The sequence below is a fragment of the Talpa europaea genome (genome assembly GCF_964194135.1).
Source record: "Talpa europaea genome assembly, chromosome: 7".
NCBI classification, from domain to species: domain Eukaryota; kingdom Metazoa; phylum Chordata; class Mammalia; order Eulipotyphla; family Talpidae; genus Talpa; species Talpa europaea.
Window position 1 is genome coordinate 33564775 of NC_140074.1, and position 23150 is coordinate 33587924.

At 37.3% G+C, this 23150-nt stretch overlaps 1 protein-coding gene across 1 annotated transcript in view; it reads right to left on the minus strand.

The window, feature by feature from the left end:
* The window catches only part of SLC1A1 (solute carrier family 1 member 1), a gene marked incomplete at both ends in the record, with an annotated part of 70243 nt that overhangs the window by 21610 nt on the left and 25483 nt on the right, over window positions 1-23150 (minus strand). Inside the window, one exon of the mRNA XM_084239198.1 lies at window positions 11692-11832. Within this exon, the coding sequence (XP_084095324.1) occupies window positions 11692-11832 (141 nt within the window). The remainder of the gene's footprint in view (window positions 1-11691; window positions 11833-23150) is intronic.

Sequence of the window (23150 nt, forward strand, 5' to 3'; positions counted from 1 at the left end):
GGCATTAGTGTCCCCACTTTACAGAGGCGAAAGCTATGGCTCAAACAGGCCAAGTAACATGTGAGTGAGTAGTAAGCCAGTGAGTAGTGGAGCTGGAATCCCAACCCAGGTTTGACCCTAAAAACCATATTCCTAACCCTGTGTCATATGAGCACTATCTAGGCACTACAGAATCCTTGTCTGTACCACCCAAAAGGATTTCTGTGATGATGGAAATGGTCTCTGCTGTACTGTCCATGGAGTGGCAACAAGCTACCTGTGGTGGTGGCTAGTGAGCACTTGATATGTGGCAAGTGTGACTGAGAAATTGAATTTTAACTTTGTTCAATTAATCTCAATTTTGATTAATTTTAAATAATCTTATTTTCAATAGCCACATGTGGGGAATGGTTGCTATATTAGACAGCACAATTTCTAGACCTTACCAGAGTGTCCAGCATACAGTGGATGCTCAGTAATGCTGAAAAAACAAACTCAAATGCAATCCCATTAGAAAATTCAGTACAACCTTGTTACCTTGCCAGCACAAGGCAGGAGAGAGGAAGAGGATAGCCCTTTTCCTTCTGGTATATATTTCCATCGCCACTGACTATATTGTTCTAAGGCCTGAAGCTTATTGTTCTCTGGATCTTCACAGCACATTAAATAAAGTACTGTAGGAATTTCTCACTCAATGCTGTCTATAAGACAGAAAAAGTTGCACTTTTTTCAGATAGTCTACATGTTACAAAGTGAGCCCATTTCAAAGATCCACTGTGTCAGAGACCAGAAACTCATCAGGGAGTCTCCTTAGAAACCTCCAGTACAGGGTGGTTTGGTTCTCAGGTAGCCAACCAAGCCGATTTTCACTCACAATAGGCCTCCATGTGAGGCTATATTTCACATCTTAGTATTTTTCAAATTTTTTTTATTGTGTCCTCCATGCCCTCCACCCCAGCCTTATACATTTTCCTAATGGCTCACCCCATTAAATTTTAATACCATAGATAAACTATACATCTGTTCATGTACTAAATGCACACATGTGCTTTTTACATAAAAAGAGTAAGTTTCTCTCCATTCCCCTAAGAACCATCTTTTGCTGCCTTGGTGGCAATAGTTCTGTTATGAACCTGTGGCGTCAGGCCAGTGGATGTTATGGTACTCTGATCCAGAAGGTTAGATTCTGAAGAGAGCATCTCTCCATTCCTCAGTCACACTCACCACTTCCAAGTGCTCACTAGCTTGTGGCCACTATATGAACAGCACAAACAGAGACCATGTCCTTCACCAGTGCTGGTCTAGAATGTGCAGCACATGGACAGAGCCAGTATGACACAGGGGTTGAGATATGGCCCTCAGTCACTTACTGGAGGATGTCAGGGAGCATGTCCACCTTAGCACCAAACAGGTGAATCTTTGTGCTTTACTCTGAGGTTTTACTCTCACTAGCCATCTGGGTCCCTTCAGCCCATTCCTTATCTGGTAATGTCAACAGAACCACCTCTCTTTACAATCCACCCAAGATTCATTTCTTCTGGGACCTTATACCTGCCCCTGGGAGTTGGCAAAGGAGAGGGGACTGTGTGCTCATACACTACAAAATAGGTACAACAAGATCTGCATAGAATCAAAAGTATTTTAAAACATTTAGAGTGACTGAACAGTAATTTAACTAATCTGCTGAATGTAATAAAAAACAGTAATTTTTTTCTAGTAATTCATTGACTATTGTTCTGTGACAGACTGAAAATTTTAAAAATTGGATCTTTCCCATCCAGTTTAAAAATCTGAGACTCCACAAAGCACTGTGCAGAGGACAGGTACTTAAGGACCCAAAGGTGTCACCAAGTGGGGGTGACCAGGAGTACTTCGGAGCTGAATTGAAAACAGGTAGAAAAAGATGAGTAAGATTATGACAAACTCTTTGCTTGACCACAGTTTAGTCAGGCTCCTGACCCTCCTCCTAGGCCCATTTGTGCACTTCCTTGCAAAATCCAATGCTAGCACAAACTCTGCTAAATTGAACTAGGATACCCCCCTGACTCTTAATCTGTTTCCTCCTCCTTCACCATCCTCCATCCTGATTACCTGGCCTGTCTTCAGAAAGAAGACTGTTAGATTTAGCTAGGGGGTCCTAGCTAAATCAACTTAACAGTCTAAATCAACCTATTAATATTTTCACTCATTGACTGCCACCCCGATCTTTAGCTATCAAATCCCACTTGCCCATGCTGTATTCAGAGTTGAGCACAATCTCTCCATTGCTGCAAAATGCCACTGGCAGTGGTCCCTGCACCTATTGTGAAGGTTTGGAATAAAGTTTGCTTTACTACCTTTAACAAGTTTAATTTTTTTTCCCCAGTAACCCAGTGACCAGAGAGTCTGGGATTGTCATTTAAAACCAGGGTCTGTTTTGAGGCTAAGTTATGGTCAGGGCCATAGCTAGGGATACAATTCAAGGTTGTCCTTGGAATTTAGAGGTACCTACTAGCTCTTCATTTTATTTTTTATTTTATTTTTTTTAAAGATTTATTTTTATTTATACAAGAACTGGGGTATGGGTCAGGCATGCAAGGGTGAGAGAATTCACCAAAGACAGAGCAGGGAGCAGAACAGGCAGACGACTGAAAACACTGCAGTGGGTGAGACAGGAGAGGTCTGCTGGGCCATGTGGGTATCTCCCTGGCCAGCCGGGAACCTGCGCTGCAGAGGCAGCAGACAGCTTCACAGCACTGTACTCAACCTGCTGCGCCACCAGGAAGGCCCCCTAGCTCTTCATTTTAAAAATCCACCTCAGGAGCAGGCTCTGATGGGCTGGGGTGCTGACTCCTGACCAAAGCAGTAATAATCTATTAGAACAATTTTATAAAAACACTGCTAAGAAAGCAGTTGTCATGAGCTAAACAACAGCATGCTTTAAAAATAAACACCCGAGGGCAAAAGACTCCTCAGAGAGCTCTGTGATTAAGCTACCACCCACTGAAGAATGAAGTTTTCATGACGATCTCTCTCCACCTTGCCATTAATGTATCAAAATTAACTCTGTTATTGGAAGTTTTTTTTGGTCTGGCATTTGGTGGTGATTCACAATTGTGAATGGACAAAAATCCAAGAATCTCACTGTTGGACAGTTAAAGACCATTTATCCAGATGCCTCCTGTTTCCGGAGGCCACTGTTGTGCAGAGAAACAAGCATGGGTTTTGGTGAGACAGCATGGGCTCAGAGCCCAGCCTTTTCCTCCCAGATTCAGTTTCCCCATCTATACAATGAAGGTTTTAAATATCTTTGCCTCCTAAAGGGTAATAAGTATGAAGGTAAAGTGAACAACCCTATATTGTATAGGTGCTGTAAGGATTAGAAATAATATCTGTAACATGCCTAGTCTAGTGCTTAGAAGCAAATTTGTACCCGGTAAATAGGTTCTATTTTTACTGAATGAAAGGATCAATATGAAGTGTGTCAGTGAGCAAATGGAAGACAGTGTTAACTAATTCATTTCCCCATTGTTCCTTCCATAAACTTATATAAACTTCCATAAACCTATATATATATATATTCATAAATATATATTATATATTTTTTAATCGAGGTAACATTAGGATTCCTCCCATCAGGAATCACTACTGTAGTGCACCAAACTAGAGGATATGGCTCTCAGGATCTTGCAGGAAGGGCATTTGCTGCCTGTTAGCCCTAACTTGTGCCATCTTCCTGGCTCATCTCTCCCCCCAGCCCTCTTCTGGAGTGTATGAAGTTTCCTCCCACTTCAAGGCTTTTGTACAGGCTCATCCTTCTGCTTGAACTGCTTTCCCCACCCTTCATTTTTCCATTTTTAAGTCCTCTTCTGAATCTCCAGGCTAAACCAGGTTCCCATGTTCCTCACTTGTAATTTTGTTTATGTCGTGTTTCACAATTTTTATCAGTAAATTCATTATATCATGGCTTTCTTACTAGATTATAAACTCCATGAGGATATATGGGGCTAGATATATGCTTGTTCACCAATGTATACCCAGTCTCCAAAGCACAGAAGGAATTCAATAAAAATGCTGGTGTTGGGTGAACGACTTAGTTATTTACATATGGTTGCCTTTCCCGGGTTCTTGTCCAGGTTTTGGCTCTTGGGGCAAAATATTCTAAAACAGAACTTGAGAATCTTTATCAGACCAGGTGTTGCCCTTATGATGTGTGATCTTGGACAATCTATTTAATCTCTCTTCAGCCTCCAAGTTTCCTTATCTCTAAAGACAGAGATAAGGTCTCACCTAGTTTACTACTTGGGTTGGCATGAGGATTAAATAAGCAAATTTATTCCCTAGGGAAAACAAGACTGGCTATCTCACTGTGGTAATCTTTACAGTCAGGGAAATCACTACAGCCTGGATTAATACCCTTGAGTATGTTAAAAGGGAAGAGAAAAGACAGAAGGGCGCATTCAACATATTATTTCTGTGTACATTTTACCCATGACATCTATTTTTTCTTTGAGACATTAATGCATAGAACTCATATAAACTAGGTTATATCACCACCCTAGACTATTTTGTGAAGTTAACAAAATAAGTGGTTTATGGGCAGAACTATCTAAAGGTCACTTTGTTGCTTCTGTCAGCAGGTTCACATTTGATGTTCAAACTTTTCTTTTTTAAACCAAAGAGGTTGATGGGATCTGTAGTTGGGACAAGTTTTTCAAAAGACCTCATGAATTTTTGTGGTAAGCTTATTATTTAATGAGAGCACTAAACACACCTCAGAGGATCTGAAGAATTAGACCATTCTCCTCAAAGTCCACTGACTGTGTTGACATCAAGATAGCCAACAGCTCAGTAAGACTTGCCTTGTTTCCTACCATAGTCTAAGACAGGTTTAGGCAGAAAAAAAATTCGTTCATGATTGATTCTCTGAGCTTCACTATCTCATAGAAGGATTGAAGCAGGGCATATTTATCTTGACACTTTTCATTTTATTATTGTGGCAAGTGGCATGTTCATTGTAAGCATTCCATTCCCTATTCATTTTCTGTTCCTTTCTTCTTTGGAGAAAGGGGGCAAATTAATATAATAAGTCCTTACTTTTAACAATTGTGTCCTAACGTAACACAAATTTCTTAACGATATTAGGGAAATGGTTAATTCAAAGCTGCTTTGGCCATCTTATTATCTTGGCTCCCCAACAAGGTTGGACAAAGAGAGCACTTAAATGTAGGGAAAGTCCAGTGGTTCCAGATATTGCAAATGAGGTAAGATGTGCATTCTCAGAGCATATGATCTTATCTGCAAGCTTGCCTTCCCCAGTATGGAGTTTTACATTTATAAGGCACCTTGAAATGGCAATTTTTGTAGAGACACAATTGTACAAACAACAATGGTTCAAGGAAAACTTGCACTTTCCCCATTGCTGAAGATGGCATTAAAAATCTCTTATCTATCTGTATTTACAAGCAACTGGCTTATAGTAAGAGTGATATCTGCATCTGCAACTCTTATATCTTCTTGTCAGCAAGTGGACCCATGGATCTGACTAGAAGATGACCTGGGGTCTATGACCAGGTAGATGGCAGGTGGTTTTCTGGGAGTCTCTTTTCATACAGTTGGGGTTAACAAATGCTTGAATTAAACTGAAGCCTATTTCAAAGAGGCACACGAGATGGTTCTTTCCAATGGAGGATGTGGGATAGTATTCAGTACACAGCTGCTCGAGTAAATGAATACATAGCTTTAAAAAGTTGTTCTCCAGCCCAAATGATCAAAATGCGTCATCGCCTGCAAATCCTGAATTTAAAAATAGGGGCCTTCAAAAATTTTGACTGACTTCACTTTATCCCGCTCCATCCTCCATTCTTTGGTGTTTCTTCAGGTCATGTACACTCATTGCTTGGTATAAATTTATTTGGTAAGTTCATTTATTTTGTCACATGGATTTCACCTCAGATAAGTTATATCCTGAGAGTCAAAATCTATTCTTCAGAATTTATTGTCTTGTCTTTCATCTCAGCAGGGGTCAGTTGCCAGGTGGTTTCTGTTTTGTAAATGAATGTTTTTTATTGACACAGTCATGCCAAGTCATTTACATAGCTATCTATGACTGAGTTTCTGCGATAACCATTTAGATTTATGAACAGAGAACATAAGGCCAAAGAAACCTAAAATATTCATTATCTGGTTCTTTACAAAAGTAAGATAGAGACCCCTTCTTGAAATGCAGGTGACTCATATCTATGTCTACATCTGGTTGTTGTTTAATACTATTTAAACTTTTCTAAGCCTTTAAAACTAAAACATGATGGAAAAACCTCTGCCCTTGGAAATGCGAACAACCCTCCCTTCCAAATTTTGAAATGCTGATGTAAATCTAGAATAACAACTATTAAATGCCTAGAGCAATTTAAATGGGTGGAGTCTCCAAGGGTGGAGTCTCTCTCCGTCCCTACCCCCTACCATAGAACTGGTATGTAGGCCAGTGGTGTGGGGTGAGGGCGTTGAGAGGATTCACCAGAGACAGGCAGATTTACTGAAATACACTGCTAAGGGGAGCAGTAGGGGGACAGAAGAGGTCTGCCGCACTATACGTGGGTTGGCTCCCTGGCAGGGGATCGAACTCAGGCCACAGTGGCCTGAATATACCCTTGGAGACTCCACCTATTTAAATTGCTCTAGATATTTAAATAGTTGTTATTCCAGTTTTATATCAGCATTTCAAAATTTGGAAGGGAGGATTATTCTCATTTCTAAGGGCGGAGGTTTTTCCATCATAGGCACTGAGACTTAACCCCTAGATCACCAGGGAGGTCTCAACTTTATCTTTGAAGAAGCTCTCCATTAAATTAAACCCAAAACTCCACCCGTACTATTATATAAACTAGAAAGTCATTGATAAACAATATAGATGTTTTCTTCTGAAATCTTATGCTTGGTAATGGGAATGTCCAGGAGACAGAATCACTTAGCACTACGGCCCAGGGCTCAGTGACCTGGGATGGAAGAAAACTTGGATGCACAGAGCTGCTTCTTGAGGAACTATCTGTGCCCTTGTAGGAAATCCTACCATTTGTAGGAAACCCAGAGTGAGGCACTTCATGACTGGGTAGGAATGAGCTTCTTGCTCTGGAGAATGAACCATGCATAACAATTACATAAACTGGGCCCAGCCCAACCAGAACAGACTCCAAATCCTGCAAGTTGGAGGGTATGTCACAACTCAACAGATAGGTGTGGTATCATTTCATGGTGAGTCTCCTGATCAGGACCACAGGCCAGCCATAACCAGTGGCTGCAAGGGGCAAAGTGGGGGAGGGGTCCCCTGAAAAGGATGTATCATAGAGTAATTATCTCAGGAAGAGGTTGTTTCTGGCTCAAGAACTTAGGACCTAGTGTCAGGTGGTAGGGCCTTGGGGTACAGCAATGCTTGGAACATCTTTGTGTGGAGTGACAAGCTGGCTCCAATTCCTAGAGGCAGGCTGGCAACTAAGTAGAGTGGCAGCCCACTTAAGGGAGACTGGGGTTCTCAGAAGAGTTCCTTTGGGGAGCTGGATGACATGGCTGGTGTTTCAATTGCTTTTATCCCTCAACCTTTCATAGATATTTGTCCTAAGTATCAGACTGGTTTTGGCTGCTCTATGAAGAATTACATTTTTGCTCTTATCTTAGGATGGTGGAACAAAATGGGGTGCTCTTTAAGATTAGAGGGGCAGAGACATCCACAGGACATACCAGGAGAGTCAGCTTTTGACTAGGCAGTCATTGCAAGGAGGCCAGAGAGGAAGACAGTGACCTCTTCCTAGCACAGTGAAGACAGCATCCTGGGAAGATGCTCAGGAAACCTCCAGGAGCAGAAATCAGGGGGCCATTCCATTCCTGTGCTGATCATAGGAGGCTCAAGTCATAATTTGTATATTAAAGAAAGTGTGACCTGAATTTAAACTCACTGGCTGTTGAAACTCGGACTAAGATTTTCCAGAGCCACAATTATCAGTCATGTTCACAAGCCATTTCCCCTGCTATTTCCCTGGTGGCTTAATATAAATACAGCTTACAAACCTAAATGCTAATATGGCTCAAGCATACATATTTTGCTTCATGGCATGAGTGTATCCCTCAGGATGTAAGTTATGGGTAGGACTCCGTTAGTGTCTATACCTGTTTCTGAAAATTCCTTGAGACCATGTCTACTGTGCCTCTCGCTCTCTTTTTTCTGTTTTAAAGCATATTCCAGACATTAAAGCATATTCCAGTCATGTCATCCCTATTTTATTCCATACACATTTTTTAAAAACAAGAACATTTTCTTTTATAAGTATATACCATTATCACCTGTAACAAAACTGTGAACACTTTATTGGTGCCATCTATATTCAAATTTCCCTGATTAACATGTTGCCTCATTATATTTATGAGACATGTTCTCTCATAAATGAAGAGGGTTTCTTCCTATTAAAAAAATAGCTACAAAGAATTTTTATGTCAGCAGAGGCTTTGATGGCAAGGGATTTTTCCTGCCTGTTCATTTGGCAAGAGAGTTTCTTTTAGCACAGATCACTAGTCTTGGGCCTCAATTTTTGCTGTGTTTCTATCTCTAATTTGTTATCCTTAGGGCACTCACTCACTACTCCCCAGCTTGCAACATGCATTCTCCTTTGGTTTGCTAAATGTATAAAATTAGTTATTGATCTGCAGGACTATGAAAGCTTTTGAAGCATGAAAAATACTCTTTCCAAGGCACCTTCTGCTCACTCAAAATTGGGTGAGAGACTGAGGGCACTGCAGGGTTTGGGGGAAGTCCCGCAGACCAGGTAAAGGTCATGCTGAGCCTCAGTGACAGGGAGCAGAGCTGTGGAGGAAAGGATCAGGGAAGTGACCAGAGGCAACGCTAGAGGAGCACAGAGTAGACTCCATCCCTCCTTCCCCTTTCTTTCTTAAAAAAGAAAATACAGAACAAACAAAAATAACGTGTTCATATTGATAACGTATAAACAAGGTGCAATGAATCACATTTTTTTACTATCCAGATCTGGTCATTGTTAATGGTTAGGTTTTGATCTTGACTTTAAAAATTAATGTAGGTCATAATAACATTTGGATTAGACACAACATCCTATTGAGTAATTTGCTTGTCCTCCTGCTTTATATTGTTGGGAACATTTTCACATGTCATGTATAGATGCTTTCAAAACACGGCCTTTAAGGTAGCGAAGAGTGCTAACTTAATGTTATAACATACATTTGGATTGCTTAAAGTTTATCATCATTCTAAAGAAAATGAACATGTTTATATCTAAATCTTTGAACATAGCTCTGATTATTTCATTATGATAAATTCGAAGAATGGAATTACTAAGTGGAAAGATGCCCTCCAGAAAGTTAGTTCCAATTTATATAGTAATTGAAATCTATGAATTAGCCCATTTTCCCACCTTGCCAACACTAGTGTTACTTTTCTCTTTTAACTTAACAAATGAAACATGAATATGGCCTAAGTGTCCCCTTCCTATTTTTTCATGTCCCTTGAATCTTTGACTATTTCATCATTTGGTATCAAAAGAATGGGGGCTGGGGGTCTGTTCTCTCTCAAACTCCTGTTTAATTGCCAGGGTTTGGTGAAGCTGTGCTACAGCTTCAAAAAAGCAACGGGGCTTATGTGAGTGGAATGCTGAGGGTTGCAAATTATATTTCTAGATTATTTGCAAGACTGAGTTAGGACCAAAAATAACCAGACTGCAAAAAAAAAAAAAAACCCTCACTATTGACTGCCAAGATTGGTACATATTTTCAAACATCACATATTTTCACCTTTTCTTCTAAACCTGGTTTTTGCATGGGTTTTGGATTTGCTGCCTAATTTTGGATCAATCTTCCATATCTTCCTCCACAGATAACAAGATATAAATAGTATCTCTCATCAAGTGGTTTATGTATCTTGTGCAACTGCATGCAAAAATACAGCAAATGTGAACAACTGTGAACATTTTTCTTGGGAGAGGGTCCAAAGTTTTCATTATGTTCTCAAAGGAGCCTAAAATAGACTAAGAATCCTTGATGTGGAGAACAGTTCTAAGGGGTTGAAATCACAATGCTTATGAGGGTCAACAGGTAATATAAGTGAGTAAAGTGGATGAGGTACTAGGCAATAGGGAGTGGTGGGGCTGTGGCAACCTGAAATGCATCATTCCAAGTAAATGGAGTAGGTATCTCTCAGCTAGTAGCTCTAGGACACTGTTGATGTGTGGGAACATGGGGGCAGTGTTTCCCAGTATTATCTTTTTTTTTCAGAGGAAGCAAGAAATCTGGATACTTACCTAAAATCTTCCATAAAATATTTTACATTTATAAAAATTTAAAGTTAAACAAATAAACATTATATGGTACAAAAAACTAGTCTGCTGATTTGGCGCCTCAGGTTGTAGGGGCTAAAATGAACAAGGAATTTCAAAACATAATTAAATACATAAATAGAAATTATTAAACGCTTGCTTGTAATAAGCCAAGAATAAATACTAAGACCTTTTAAGAGCAAAGTTCCCAAGGGATTGTAGTCTGATTGAAGTTTGGCACTTGAAAAGTTCAATGCCCAAACTCACAGCTTTTCAAGCAATGTGGTTGCTGAACACAGCAAATCCTGACATTCAACCTCCCTACCTCTGGCCAATGTCCAGTGTACTACATAAATCAGTTTCAGGTCTCTTCACAGCAGTAGAGAAAAATGGTCTAGAATTGAACAAGACTCCTAATAACATCATTACATAAAGCCTTGTATTGCATGACATTAGTGATTGTCATGCCACATTTTACCTATTACCAGAATTAAGACAAGTATAAGAAAATATGGAATGCACAGAAAAGCTTACCATAGCCAGACAAATGACATTTTCATAAACCACATTAATCTCTACATACCAAAGAGAGTTTGCTCTTTATAGGGAACCTGCATTATCAGATACAATGATCAGTTATGGAAAAATCATTTCCAAATTCAACTGTGTCACAATTTCAGATTTTAAAAATACCAGGCTTTTAAAATATGGCACAAACCCATAATTAAACCTTCCCCACAGCATTCGGCACTGGTCCCTGGGCAAATTTCTGGGACAGATATATATCAAGTTCTGAGTTGTGTGGAGGAATTGAAGTGGGTGAGGGGAGGGGTCAAAGGAACCCTTAAGGCAGCTGCTGAGAGGCAGCTGCTGAGAGATGGGGTTAGGGATAGTAGGTAGGACAGCTGCAGTTAGGAAACAAATGAGTGAAATATTGAACACATGATCAGAACTTGATCATCATGGTTTACCTGAGGACACTGATTGACATTCTGGTAACCAAATATGCCTTTCCCCTTTATTTTATAGTAATAAAATACTATACCTTGATAGTTTTTTATTTATAATATGTTTGAAAATGGCATCTTCCTCACAAGACATAATATGGTTAAATGAAGATTTGTGCTGTGATGGACAGTGCTATAGACAGAGCAGTGTCACTTTGTGAATAACAAAATATTTCCACTTAAGCAAATATATACTTTCCAAGTGAGGGTTGTGTGTGTGTGTGTGTGTGTGTGTGTGTGTGTGTGAGAGAGAGAGAGAGAGAGATGAAGGGAAGGAGGGAGGGAGGGGGAGAAGAGAGAGGTGCACATATCAAAAGGATTTAGATTTCTAATTAGAAAAACTTAAATGACAGTTTCATAAATAATCATAGAGAACATTAGTTTTCTCGAAGTACCTGTAATCATGCTTGATATAATTAATGGCAAAATGATGAGTTTCAGCATCCTCATTAAGATTTCTCCAGGAAAAGCAAAGTAGAATTTCTCCAGATTAGAGAGCTTGCTGTATTCTCGAACCAAGACTCCTATGGCAATCCCTAAGAAAAACAAGGATGGAAAAGACAAGAGGAACATTGTTAGAGTTCTTTTATGCACATTTGTATGGAATAATGCTCTTTACAAAAGCAAATCTTGATGGCAAGAAAACAGTTTAGATTATCCGCCCCCCAAGTCTGTAAATTTTAGACTTAAAATTACACCTTAAAAGGCAATGAGTAAGTACAAATTATTTGGCAAACCTGTAAAAAAAATTTTTTCACATAAAAGCTTTCCATTTCTTTTCTTCCACTTCAATTACATTTATATATTGACAAAAAAGAATAACAGAAGAAAAAGTTAATCTTAAATAATATAACTTTTGTTTTTACACATTAACTTTCATTTTTTGTCTATCTGTAAATATTTTACATTTTATGGTTTAAATATCAGTTTGTATTTTTATCACCCTTTTTATGATAAATGTTTATGATACTCTTGTTTATGTGAGTTTTATCATTTTAATAGCAACACAGTATTTTGCTGGTTTGATAAACTTACCAAACTATTGAATGACTGCATTCTCTAACACTTTGTATTCTATTCTGGTATTTCCAGATAAAAATGTGTTCTGTCTCATCGAGGTTTTTTAATTAAGTGTCTGATCCTGATCCTTGAGGCTTATAATTATATGAGTGTGTGAAACTGTTCAGTATTAAGAGATGTTATACATTCTCCAAAAGATTGCCTTAACAAGATATTTATATGACTTCCTTCAGTTGTGATGACTTGATAACTAAAAATAAAAAATTAAAAAAAAATTTTAATCCTCTAAATGGTTTTAATGACATCTAACTGCTCTACTCTACCCTCCCATATCTCCTGACTTCACATCCCCTTTTATAAGAAAAAATTGAAGTGGATGACTTGCACATATTTTTTCCTTCATCAACCTCTAAGGATAGCATGCTAATTGGAAGTAAAGTGACAGGGAGATTCACAGAGCAAATGACTGGCTATGCCAATTCACACACTCTAATAAGTAGTTTGTGAAAAAAATAGCATTGTTTGGCACAGCTAGGAACTCTGAGGCAATGAAAAGAGATGTGAATTATAGTCACTAATACAGTTTTCACTCAAATTTATGTATCATTCCTAAGTCCGCTAACAGACCAAAGAGATGAACTTCACAAGATATATTTGCATGGTGACTTTATACTTAGCTTAATTTTATTTTCCACCTTTGTCTTTATCTTTGTATTTTGTGCATGCATTATTAAATGTATTTTTGGTCAGTCATTTCAAATAATTTTTGGAACAAACATACACACATAAGCATTTATCAAATTGTAACTGACAAAAAAATGCCTTTATGATCAGTCCTATATGGTTCATACTTTATAACATTGTTAGAGACTCCTGAATGGTTAAGAACAATATATTTTAAGTGAATTTAAAAAGCACGTTGTGCTCACTTCCTACTTAATAAATTGCCTATGTTCAGTTGTTCTGTGTAGAACATAACTATATTATGCCAAAAGGATACTCTGTGATGTTCAGCACTTTAAAACAAACAAACAAACAAACAAGACATTCTCTATCATACTAGTTAGGTTGCTTTAAGTAAATTTTGGGCTTGTATGTCAAAGAAAGCTCTGTATGCAAAAATAAAGGAGATGTGTCTGTGCTCAAAAACCATCCACAAAAGCACTCTGTTGAGTAGCAAAAGAACCCCATGTGCACCAATGTTAGGGTTTATATTACTAATGATTAATTATGCCACTAATCATCTCCACCCCAAATGAATGCAGGGCAGTTGGAAAGAAATATACTTGTTATTTTTTTTTAGGCTTTAGCCAGACATGGGTTTTTACAGAGGAGATAAAAGAGTCACCATAAGAAGTGGTTTGAAAGTAATTAAAGGTGACAAGCACTATAAATAGGTCACTTTCAATGACAACTTTCAATCAAGCTTGTTCTTGAAGTTGAGTATCATAAATTGTACTCCAAAATTTCTTTTTTTTTTAAGGTGCAGGATAAGAAAAATCACTGGAAGATTTTTTCAGGTCCAAGATGAGGTCTGGATTTCACAGGACAGAATTTTTCCTACCTTGACCAGTCAGAACCCTGGACTGCATTAGGGAGCAAGAGAGTTTCCAAGCTGAAAAAGACTGCTAGGAATAATTGCCTGCCTGGGCATGCACAGGTCAGACCCACCTGGTACAGCCACTCCCAGAACTAGGGAAAGTGAACATAGAAAACTTCCCTGAATGGTACAGTAGTAAGGAGGTCTTCAGCAGGCCAACAAGGAAGTCCAAAAGTAAAATTGTTATCTAGTCCTCTAGCAACAGAAATTATCAGGAAATCATTCTTGGTCTACCTTCCACCACACAGACAAGAAAATTCCAAGCAGGTGGTTAGGCAGTGTGGGAAGAACACCAATGCTAGGAAAGCAGTCTGAAGTTCTGACTCCATCTCTTATAAGGTATATATTGGTCCATAACTTTAACCTCTCCCCCACTGTCAAGCATAAGGCAAAAAGTTTAAATGGTCTTGAAAGATGCTTGAAAGGTTTCTTCCAATGTCCAAGGTGTTCTGATAATCTCTGTGTCTTATTGCCTCAACGTAAATATGGGATCACAGAACCAGCTTATTAGCTCACAGATAGCTGGCCATTCTTTCTGTAGTTGTTATGCAAATTATAAATATATTGGTAAAATAAGGAAAGGAGAGGAAAACAATTGAAATCTCAGTTAAGCGATTTCTTCAAGTTCAAATTAAAAATTTATATGTTAAAGGAGGAATTATACATGTCATTTCTTCATATACATGTTATCTCAGGAAATGATTGCCAGTCCAGTAGCTCCAACATGGAAGTAATGAGGTGACATTTCCCACTAAGTTTATAAAAAACTATTGTTCAATTAATTCTAGAAATCAGAATGAATGAAAAATGTCACACGTATTTAATTATACCAACCTATCCAAGCCTTTCTCCTCCATTTTTCAGGTCCTACCCGGTCTTTGTTCTTACACAGTGTGCTTTCATAGTAGTAAAAATTAACCCAGATAGTAGTTGAATTGCATTTGATTAAGATCCACGAAAACAGTATTGTTTCTATTTTAGGGTATTAGTAGAAAAGAGATTAAAATTTACTATGGTTTTTAATGAAAGCCCCCAGAATAGTTCTCTGGTACACAGATTGATTTTTGGCTTAATTAAGAATTATTGTCAAAGGAAAAAAGTTTTAATTGTCACTGAAATAGTTATCTACTCATGTCATCGTGTTAGGCATTATATTAAAGCAAATTAACAATATGCATTTCCACCAGTGCAAGTTCTTTATAAAAACTTTGGCTCAAAACCAGATGCTTCTGAGTCTGTAAAGCTTTAATTTTGAAACCCTTAAAAATGTATTTACTGTATAAGCAATATTATAACACTTCTATTGGAAATAGGTATAAAAATTCATGTACATTCTTACCAACTCAAATATATGCAAAATGAAATTGTGTTCATTTTTTCCATATACTATTGAAGTTAATAGTAAAACAATGGCTAACAATTATTGAACACATACTATGTCAGAATGAACTAAGTATTTCAAATGAATTATCTCTTCTGTGTTCGCTCTTGTAATTTTTAATGGTTATATAATTACAGGGATATTTTTAATTTTTACTGAGGTAAAATATACATCACATAAAAGTTATCATTTTTAAAGTGTACAGTTCAGTGGTTTGAGTACATCTACAATGTTGTGCAATCATCATCACTAATTCCAGAATATATCCATCACCCCAAAAAGAAATTCTGCACCTGGTATGAGGTTCCTGGCAACTTTTTGTCTCCATGGGATTTGCTATTTGTGATATTTAAAGTAGTTGGAATCATACAATATGAGGCTAGTCTTATATGTGAACTTGGCTAAGGATAAAGTAGTAGTTAGTAAATAAAACACTAATTGAGGTTTTACTGTGAAAGTATTTATAGATGTGGTTAACTTCTACAATTAGTTGACTTTGTGTAAAAGAGATTATCTTTGATAATTTAGGTGGCCTCATCCAATTAGATCTTATAAACAAAAACTGAGGCTTCCTGAAGAAGGAATTCTGCTTCAAGACTGCAGCATCTACTCCTGCCTTAATCGCCAAATTGCTGTTTGACCTTTGGCTTTTGGACTTGCCAGCCCCACAATTAAGTGAGCCAATTCCTTAAAATAAATCTCATGTAGATATATACAAAGAGAATCATCAATGCTAATGTTTGTGTCTGGATTCACTTAGCATTATGTTCATCCATGTATAAGCATGTAAGGATTTTTGTTTTGTTTTTAGTATTTTTCATTTAACACTATATCATAAGCATTTCCCCATGTTACACATTTTCATCTCTTAAAAGTGTTAGATAATACTACTTTGGATGGACATATTTTTTGACCATCATCCAACTGTTAGACATTTTAATTCTGGAAAATTTTGTTGAATATTACTAAGTTGTCTTTACAACTAAAGGGGACAAGCATAAAAATTAGGATGCAAAGGCTTGAGCTATTGCACATTTTCAGGTTCAAGGAAAGTGTACTTTGTACTTTGTAGTGTGTATTTTGTACTGTGTACTTTGTAGTATCTAAATTCAAGATAAAGCAATAACAAATTAATATTTATTGACATCCAATTATATGCTATGCATTGTAGCAAGTACTAGAGGATTTGAGGGGAAGGAGTTAACAAAAATTTTGTTACTACTGCAATAAATGTTTCTCCTCATGGATGTGTGGATAGTGGATCTGTCCACTATCCTAACTAGCAGGAAACATGGTCTGTACTGTTCGCCAGTAGTGTCAAGAGTGGTAACTGTTTACACTGAGTTATCTTTTCCTTTTTGACTACCATCTACTATTAAGAATTCAGTCTGATAGACGAAGAAAGTTGATTCTGGTGAGAATCTAATAAGTCTCTACATATATCTCTATGCACTAAAATGTCTTCAATATATGCATTTAAACATGTATTTCCTTTTAAATTCTGTATTTGTGTTCTATAAATAACTGTATAGTATTCTCATTGCTGTTTAGTTCAAAATGTCTTATAATTTTTAATAAGCTTTGTTTTTTGAACTATAAATTCTTTAAAAATGCTTCCAGGATCCAAATACATGGAGATTTGGGGACTTCTTTTATATCCATTCTCTTGTTTGTGTCATTTCTTCATGTGGTTTCTAATTTTTGACTTTTCTTGTGGGAAGGAGGTTGGTCTTTTTTTCTGAGAAAGTGTCCCTAAAGAATAATTGTTTCTCCTGGGGATTTAGGTGTTTCAAGGTCTCCAGGCCAGTTTTCATTTAAGATTAGGAAGTCATTGTTCATTGGTAGTGAAAATTTAGATCACATACCTAGGCAAGTGTAAATCTGGTTTTAATTTTCTCATAGGAGCCCCTCTGCCGGCCTTAGTTTTAGCTAAGAGCACATGGCAAGTTTCTTGAGGTTTTCCCAAGTTTCACTGGATGGAAATTTTCTAGTTTTCTTTCCTAGAACAGGGCAAATTTTGTGGTTCCAGGGTATATGCAGAGGTCTCTTTCTACCACTCATGGGCTAAGATCTTATCTCTTCTTTCTATTTGGATATTAAAATCCTGCCTCCCATCAGTAAGGCTTATAATTGAGTCTAGATCTTAGCATCAACTTTTGTTTATACTTCTGGCTCTGTGTTACCTTTTTATTTCTGGCACATGTGACTTTTCCTTCATTTCTTTTGAGTTCAAGTTTTGTAGCGCACACACACACATTCGGAGAGGAATGTTATATTTTTATGTATTTGAGGTGGTAGGGGAACCCATAGATTTAGTTTAATTACCATGTTACTAGATGTTATAGCACCGTCAATTATTTACTCCTTATCCTTTCCAATATGTTCCATTTTAAAGATGACTAGTGAAGGTTGAAACAGAATTCAATAATCGCTTCTTGACATTTTGGCTAAGATCAAGTGTGAAACAGAATTCAATATATAGGAAACACCTTGCCAGATTAACATTTGCTATATAAAGAACTTGTTATATTAAAACAATCATTGCTTTTCTAAGTACTTCCATGTTATCTCATAGAATCAATTAGCCAACAATTATTTACAGCCATCTAATTCTGGCAACACACTGGCTAGTGAGGAAATAAAGGTGAGAGTAATGGATTATCAAGGGATCTTTAATCTACATGATGAAATAAGAGGTTAAGTGATATGAGACATTTTGAGAGAATAAAGTATTGAGCACCAACTCTTTAGGAGGCAGATTCTATAGTCATACAATCTGTATTCAAAATCTGGCTTCACCATTTTACTAGCTGTGAAATCTTAGACAAAATACTTATGCTTTCCTCATTTGTAACAATGGGCAAAGTAAAATAGTAGCTTTATAGAGTTATGGGGAGATTTAAAAATGAGACTATATAAAGGTGCTTAGGATAAAAATTACCTGGCTTACTAAGTACTCAATATCATTAGCTACTATATATAACCTATATATTCTTTATAGTGTTTCTCATGAAATCCTCAGAACAATTGTGATTCTCACATGTGAGTAATGAGTGGAGTCAGGAGTTGATGGAAGATATTTATGTAAAATAGCCTCAGTGTGACCAAACTTACAAAACTATTCCTTTAGTCTACTTGTATTTACTTCAGTAGAGAAATATTTTCTTTTATATTATACATTTTATAAATTTCAGGGTTAAAATGATGATATATAAAGAACCCATGAAATACACTGAATATAATATTCTCTAGTCTCTACTTCTTGTCATCACTGAAATTAAAGCCTCAGGATCTTGGTGGTGCCAGAAGAATTAACATTAAGAAGATTTTTGGGGTGTTTTCTGAAATAATTTTCATTGTGATTTAATAACCTAATTAAATTCTTCAAATATTTACTGTGCATGGATTAGAAGGTCCAGGGGTATAAATATAGATATAAAAATAGATGGTATGAGACCCTGTCACTCAAAGAGCTCACAATTTAATGAGAGCCAATCACAGATACAATTCAGCACAGGCAGGAATAGAGTAGAGGACTAACAATGAAAGATGGAAGTAGCATCTATGGGAAGACAGGGAAACAGAAAAGGAAAAGGAAAAAGTTGAGGAAGGTGCAAGAGTAAACACAAATAGATAACTATCTCAGGGTTTCTAAGGAATTGGTTACAAGCCTGAGAATACTTCAGGGAAATGCCAGTTGCGTTTCTTCATCCAGCAATGAAAGGAAGTTGCAGTCAGTACTAGGACGGCATTAATATCACACCAGGCCAAACACATGAAATCATGACAAGAAAGATGAGTTTTGAGATAGGCACAGGTTGAATAAACCACTTGAGGTGTGAAGCAACAGGGAGACTATAATGTAAATGCATGCTTTTTAATCTTTGATGTGTATAGGAATCACCTTGGGATTTTGTTAAAAGACAGATTCAGTCAATGGGACCACATATTTTGAGCAGCAAAGAGGTAAATGATCTTAGTAAGGACATTCATTAGACTTTGCTATTAATTGCAACATACCCCTCAACAGAGCAGTGAAACCCTGCAGACAGTGTAGAGCTACAGCATAGTGAGGAAGGGCTCTGCTAATTAGCCAGTAAGTGGAACTGCTGCCTTTGTAAAATCCCTGAGCATGTAACTCTCTTTGCCAACGCTTTCCTACTAGGCTACATTTTCCAACTGTGGCTGCCTTTTCTCTATTCTGCCTTGGTCTCAGAGTTATAGGACTAGTACAAGGTGTGCAATGATGAAGTTACAGTTGTCTAAATGAGGGAAAATAAGACTTTAGGCAGTCATTGTAGAGCTGCTGCCTCAAACAAGCAAACTCATTTTGACTCTTAAGACATGTGCTATAAAGATGAAAAATGGGGGAAGGGATGCTGTGGTAGAGGCATCTGCCCCTGAATTTTTCTTAAAGAGCAAAAGACAACTTAATTCTGGTGCATAAGCAATGCTTCCATCCCACCATGGCTAAAATTACCATAAACCCACAAGCTTCTACTACACCATGCATCCTTTGCTTCCATAGCACCTTCTACAGGAGATGATCACCATGGCTTTCCTCAAGGTGGCAGGACCTCAAAAGCAAAAACCTTCCTCATTAAAGTGCTTCCTTCTCACTGTTCCCCCATTTTTTATTGTAAGTTCTGGTGAGCTTCCAAATAATACAGGTAAATATGAAGTAGGGTCTCACAGAGTCTATCAAAGTTTTGCAAAATGACAGCAAAGCATGAATTTTCATTCTTAAGTTTATTAAAGAAAGGTAGATATGTAAATCATATTCTTAATAAGGATCGAGAATCCAGAATATAAAAAGAAATCTTGTAACTCAATAATAAAAAGATAACTCAATTTTTTTAATGGGCAAAGGATATGAAAAGACTTGTCTCCAAAGACAGATAGCTGATAAGTACATGAAAAGATGTTTAATATTATTAGCATTAGGGACCTAAATCAAAACCACAAAGAAATATCACTGAACATTCATTGTGATGGCTACAAAAAAAAAAAAAACCCAAATAGAAAACAACATGTTATGAGAATATAGAGATATTGGATCCTTCCTACATTGCTGGTAGGAATGTAAGAATGTAAGAGAGGTTACCTCCTAAGGGAAATTGTTTGGCAGTTCCTCAGGAAGTTAAACATAGAGTTAATATATGACCAAGAAATTCTGCTCCTAGATATATATGCAAGGGAATCAAAAACATATCTTTAAACAAAAACTTGTACAAAAAATGTTTATAGCAATATTATTCATAATAGCCAAAAAGTGAAAAAGAGATGTCTACCAACTTAATATTGACTAAATAAAATGCAGTGTAGCCATACAATGGAGGATCACTCAACTATAAAAAGGAGTGAAGTACTTACTTAACATGCTGCAGCATGGCTGAACATTGAAAACTCTATGCTCAGTGAAAAATCAGATACAGAAGGCCACATATTATTTGATTCCACTTATATGAAATGTCTAGAAGAGGTAAATTGCTACATAGAGACAGAAAGTAGATTCACAGTTGCTAAAGGGTGGGGGTAAAGGTTAGGGACCACTTACAGGGGTTTCATGTTGGGCTATGATTAGAAATGTTTTGAAATTGGGTAGTGATGATGACTGCACAGCAGGGAATACACTAAAACTACTGAATTGTACACCGTAAAATGGTAAAATTTAAAATTTATATGAATTATATTTCAATTATAAAAAAGCACACAAATTGTATGCTAAAGTGATTAAAAAGGAAAAAGAGAAAAGCAGTGATTCATTTCCATTCTGATTGCCTGACAACTTGAAGGCTTTTTCATGGAGTGGGAGAAAAGACAAAAAATTAGGGAAACTTTTTTTTCTATTAATTATCATACTAACAGCACAAAGATTGGCAAAGATGTGGCATTTTGTTCAAACTTGATAGGATATGTATCAGTTAATCAGGTCTGAGTGGCTCACCATCTGGAAATAACTTGAAAACCTATGTGATGCCAGACAGGTTTATTAGCACCTCAAAGAAAGATGATCAATTTATTTATTTATTTATTTAAAGAAAATTTTTTTTTTAAAGATTTATTTTTATTTATTTATACAAGCACTGGGCACAGTCAGAAGCGCGGGAGGGTGAGAGAATTCACCAGAGCCAGAGCGGGGAGCAGAGCAGGCAGAAGGACCGAAGTACACTGCTGAGGGGAGCAGTGGGTGGCAGGAGAGGTCTGTGCGCCATGTGGGACCCTCCTCCGGTGGCCAGGGAGCAGCTGGGCATCGAACCGGCGCTGCAGAGGCTGCGGGCAGCTTCGCAACCCAGCGCTCAACCGCTGCGCCACCGGGGAGGCCCAAAGATGATCAATTTAAAAAGAAGTTGTGATTACAGATTGCAGTTCATAGGCCACAACGATGCTTAAGAAATTTTTTCCTCAGATGTTATTAATATGTAAAAATGTCATTTACATAACGATATGATTTTGGAGGGACAACTTTATACCTCCATATGTGCACAAATTTTTTAAAAAATTAAAAAAAAATTTTATATTCCCCATACAATTGTACCCCCTTTATTTTTACCCCAACCCCTCCTTTCCCCGCCCCCCCCCCCATAGTGTGTCTCTGGTTCATAGGTGTTTGTTGATTTTCATTTTTTCTTGCTTATAGTTATTGTTTTTCCTGGTCCCTTATTTAGGTTTTCTAGATTCCTGCTATGAGTGAGACCATCCGGTATTTTCCTTTTTTCTTTCTGGCTTATTTTGCTGAGCACAATCCCTTCCAGCTCCATCCATGTTGCTGCAAATTGCATGAGTTTATCTTTTTTGATTGCTGAGTAATATTCCATTGTGTGTATGTACCACATCTTCTTGATCCAGTCATCTATTTTTGGGCATTTGGGTTGTTTCCAAAGCTTAGCTATTGTAAATAGTGCTGCCATAAACATAGGGATGCAGGTGCTCTTTGCAATTAATGTTTCTGTGTCTTTGGATAAATACCTAGGAGTGGAATTGCTGGATCATATGGAAGCTCTATCTTGAGTAGGTTGAGGAATCTCCACACAGCTTTCTGTAGTGGTTGGACCAGTTTGCACTCCCACCAGCAGTGCAGGAGAGTTCCTTTTTCTCCACATCCTCGCCAACATTTGTTGTTGCTAGTTTTTTTTAATATGTGCCATTCTCACTGGTGTGAGATGGTATCTCATTGTAGTTTTGATTCGCATTTCCCTGATTACAAATGATGTTGAACATTTTTTCATATGCCTGTTGGCCATTTGCATTTCCTCTTTGGAGAAGTTTCTTTTTAGCTCTTCTGCCCATTTTTTGACTGGATTATTTTCTTTGTTTTTGTTGATTCTCATCAGCTCTTTGTAGATTTTTGTGATCAGTCCTTTATCATTAGTGTTGTGTGTAAAAATTTCACTCATCCTCCACCAAAACTCCCCTGCTGATATCCTATCCCCTTCCTTCCTTAATCTTCCGTTCTCTCCCTCCTCATTCCCTCTGGTAACCAGTATTTTTTTCAGAATCTAAGAATTATTTTTGCTGTGCTTTGCCAGTTTGTTTCCTTTGGTTATTTTCTGCAAATGAGTGAAACCATCTGGTAACAGTGTTTTACTTTCTGACTTACTTCACTTAGCATAATCACCTCAAGATCCATTCATTTTGCTGCAAAACACACTATTTAATCTTCTAAAATAACTGAGTAGTATTCTTTTGAGTAAATATTCCATAGAGAGCTTAATTTTCAATTACAGTTACAAAAATCAATCAAAGTAGCCAACAGAAAACCAGGAATAGTCTGAAAAAATCTGAAAAATCCCTGTAGAAAAAGAACTAGTGGCCCAGAAAAAACATCAGCTACCATTAACTAATGATTTTCA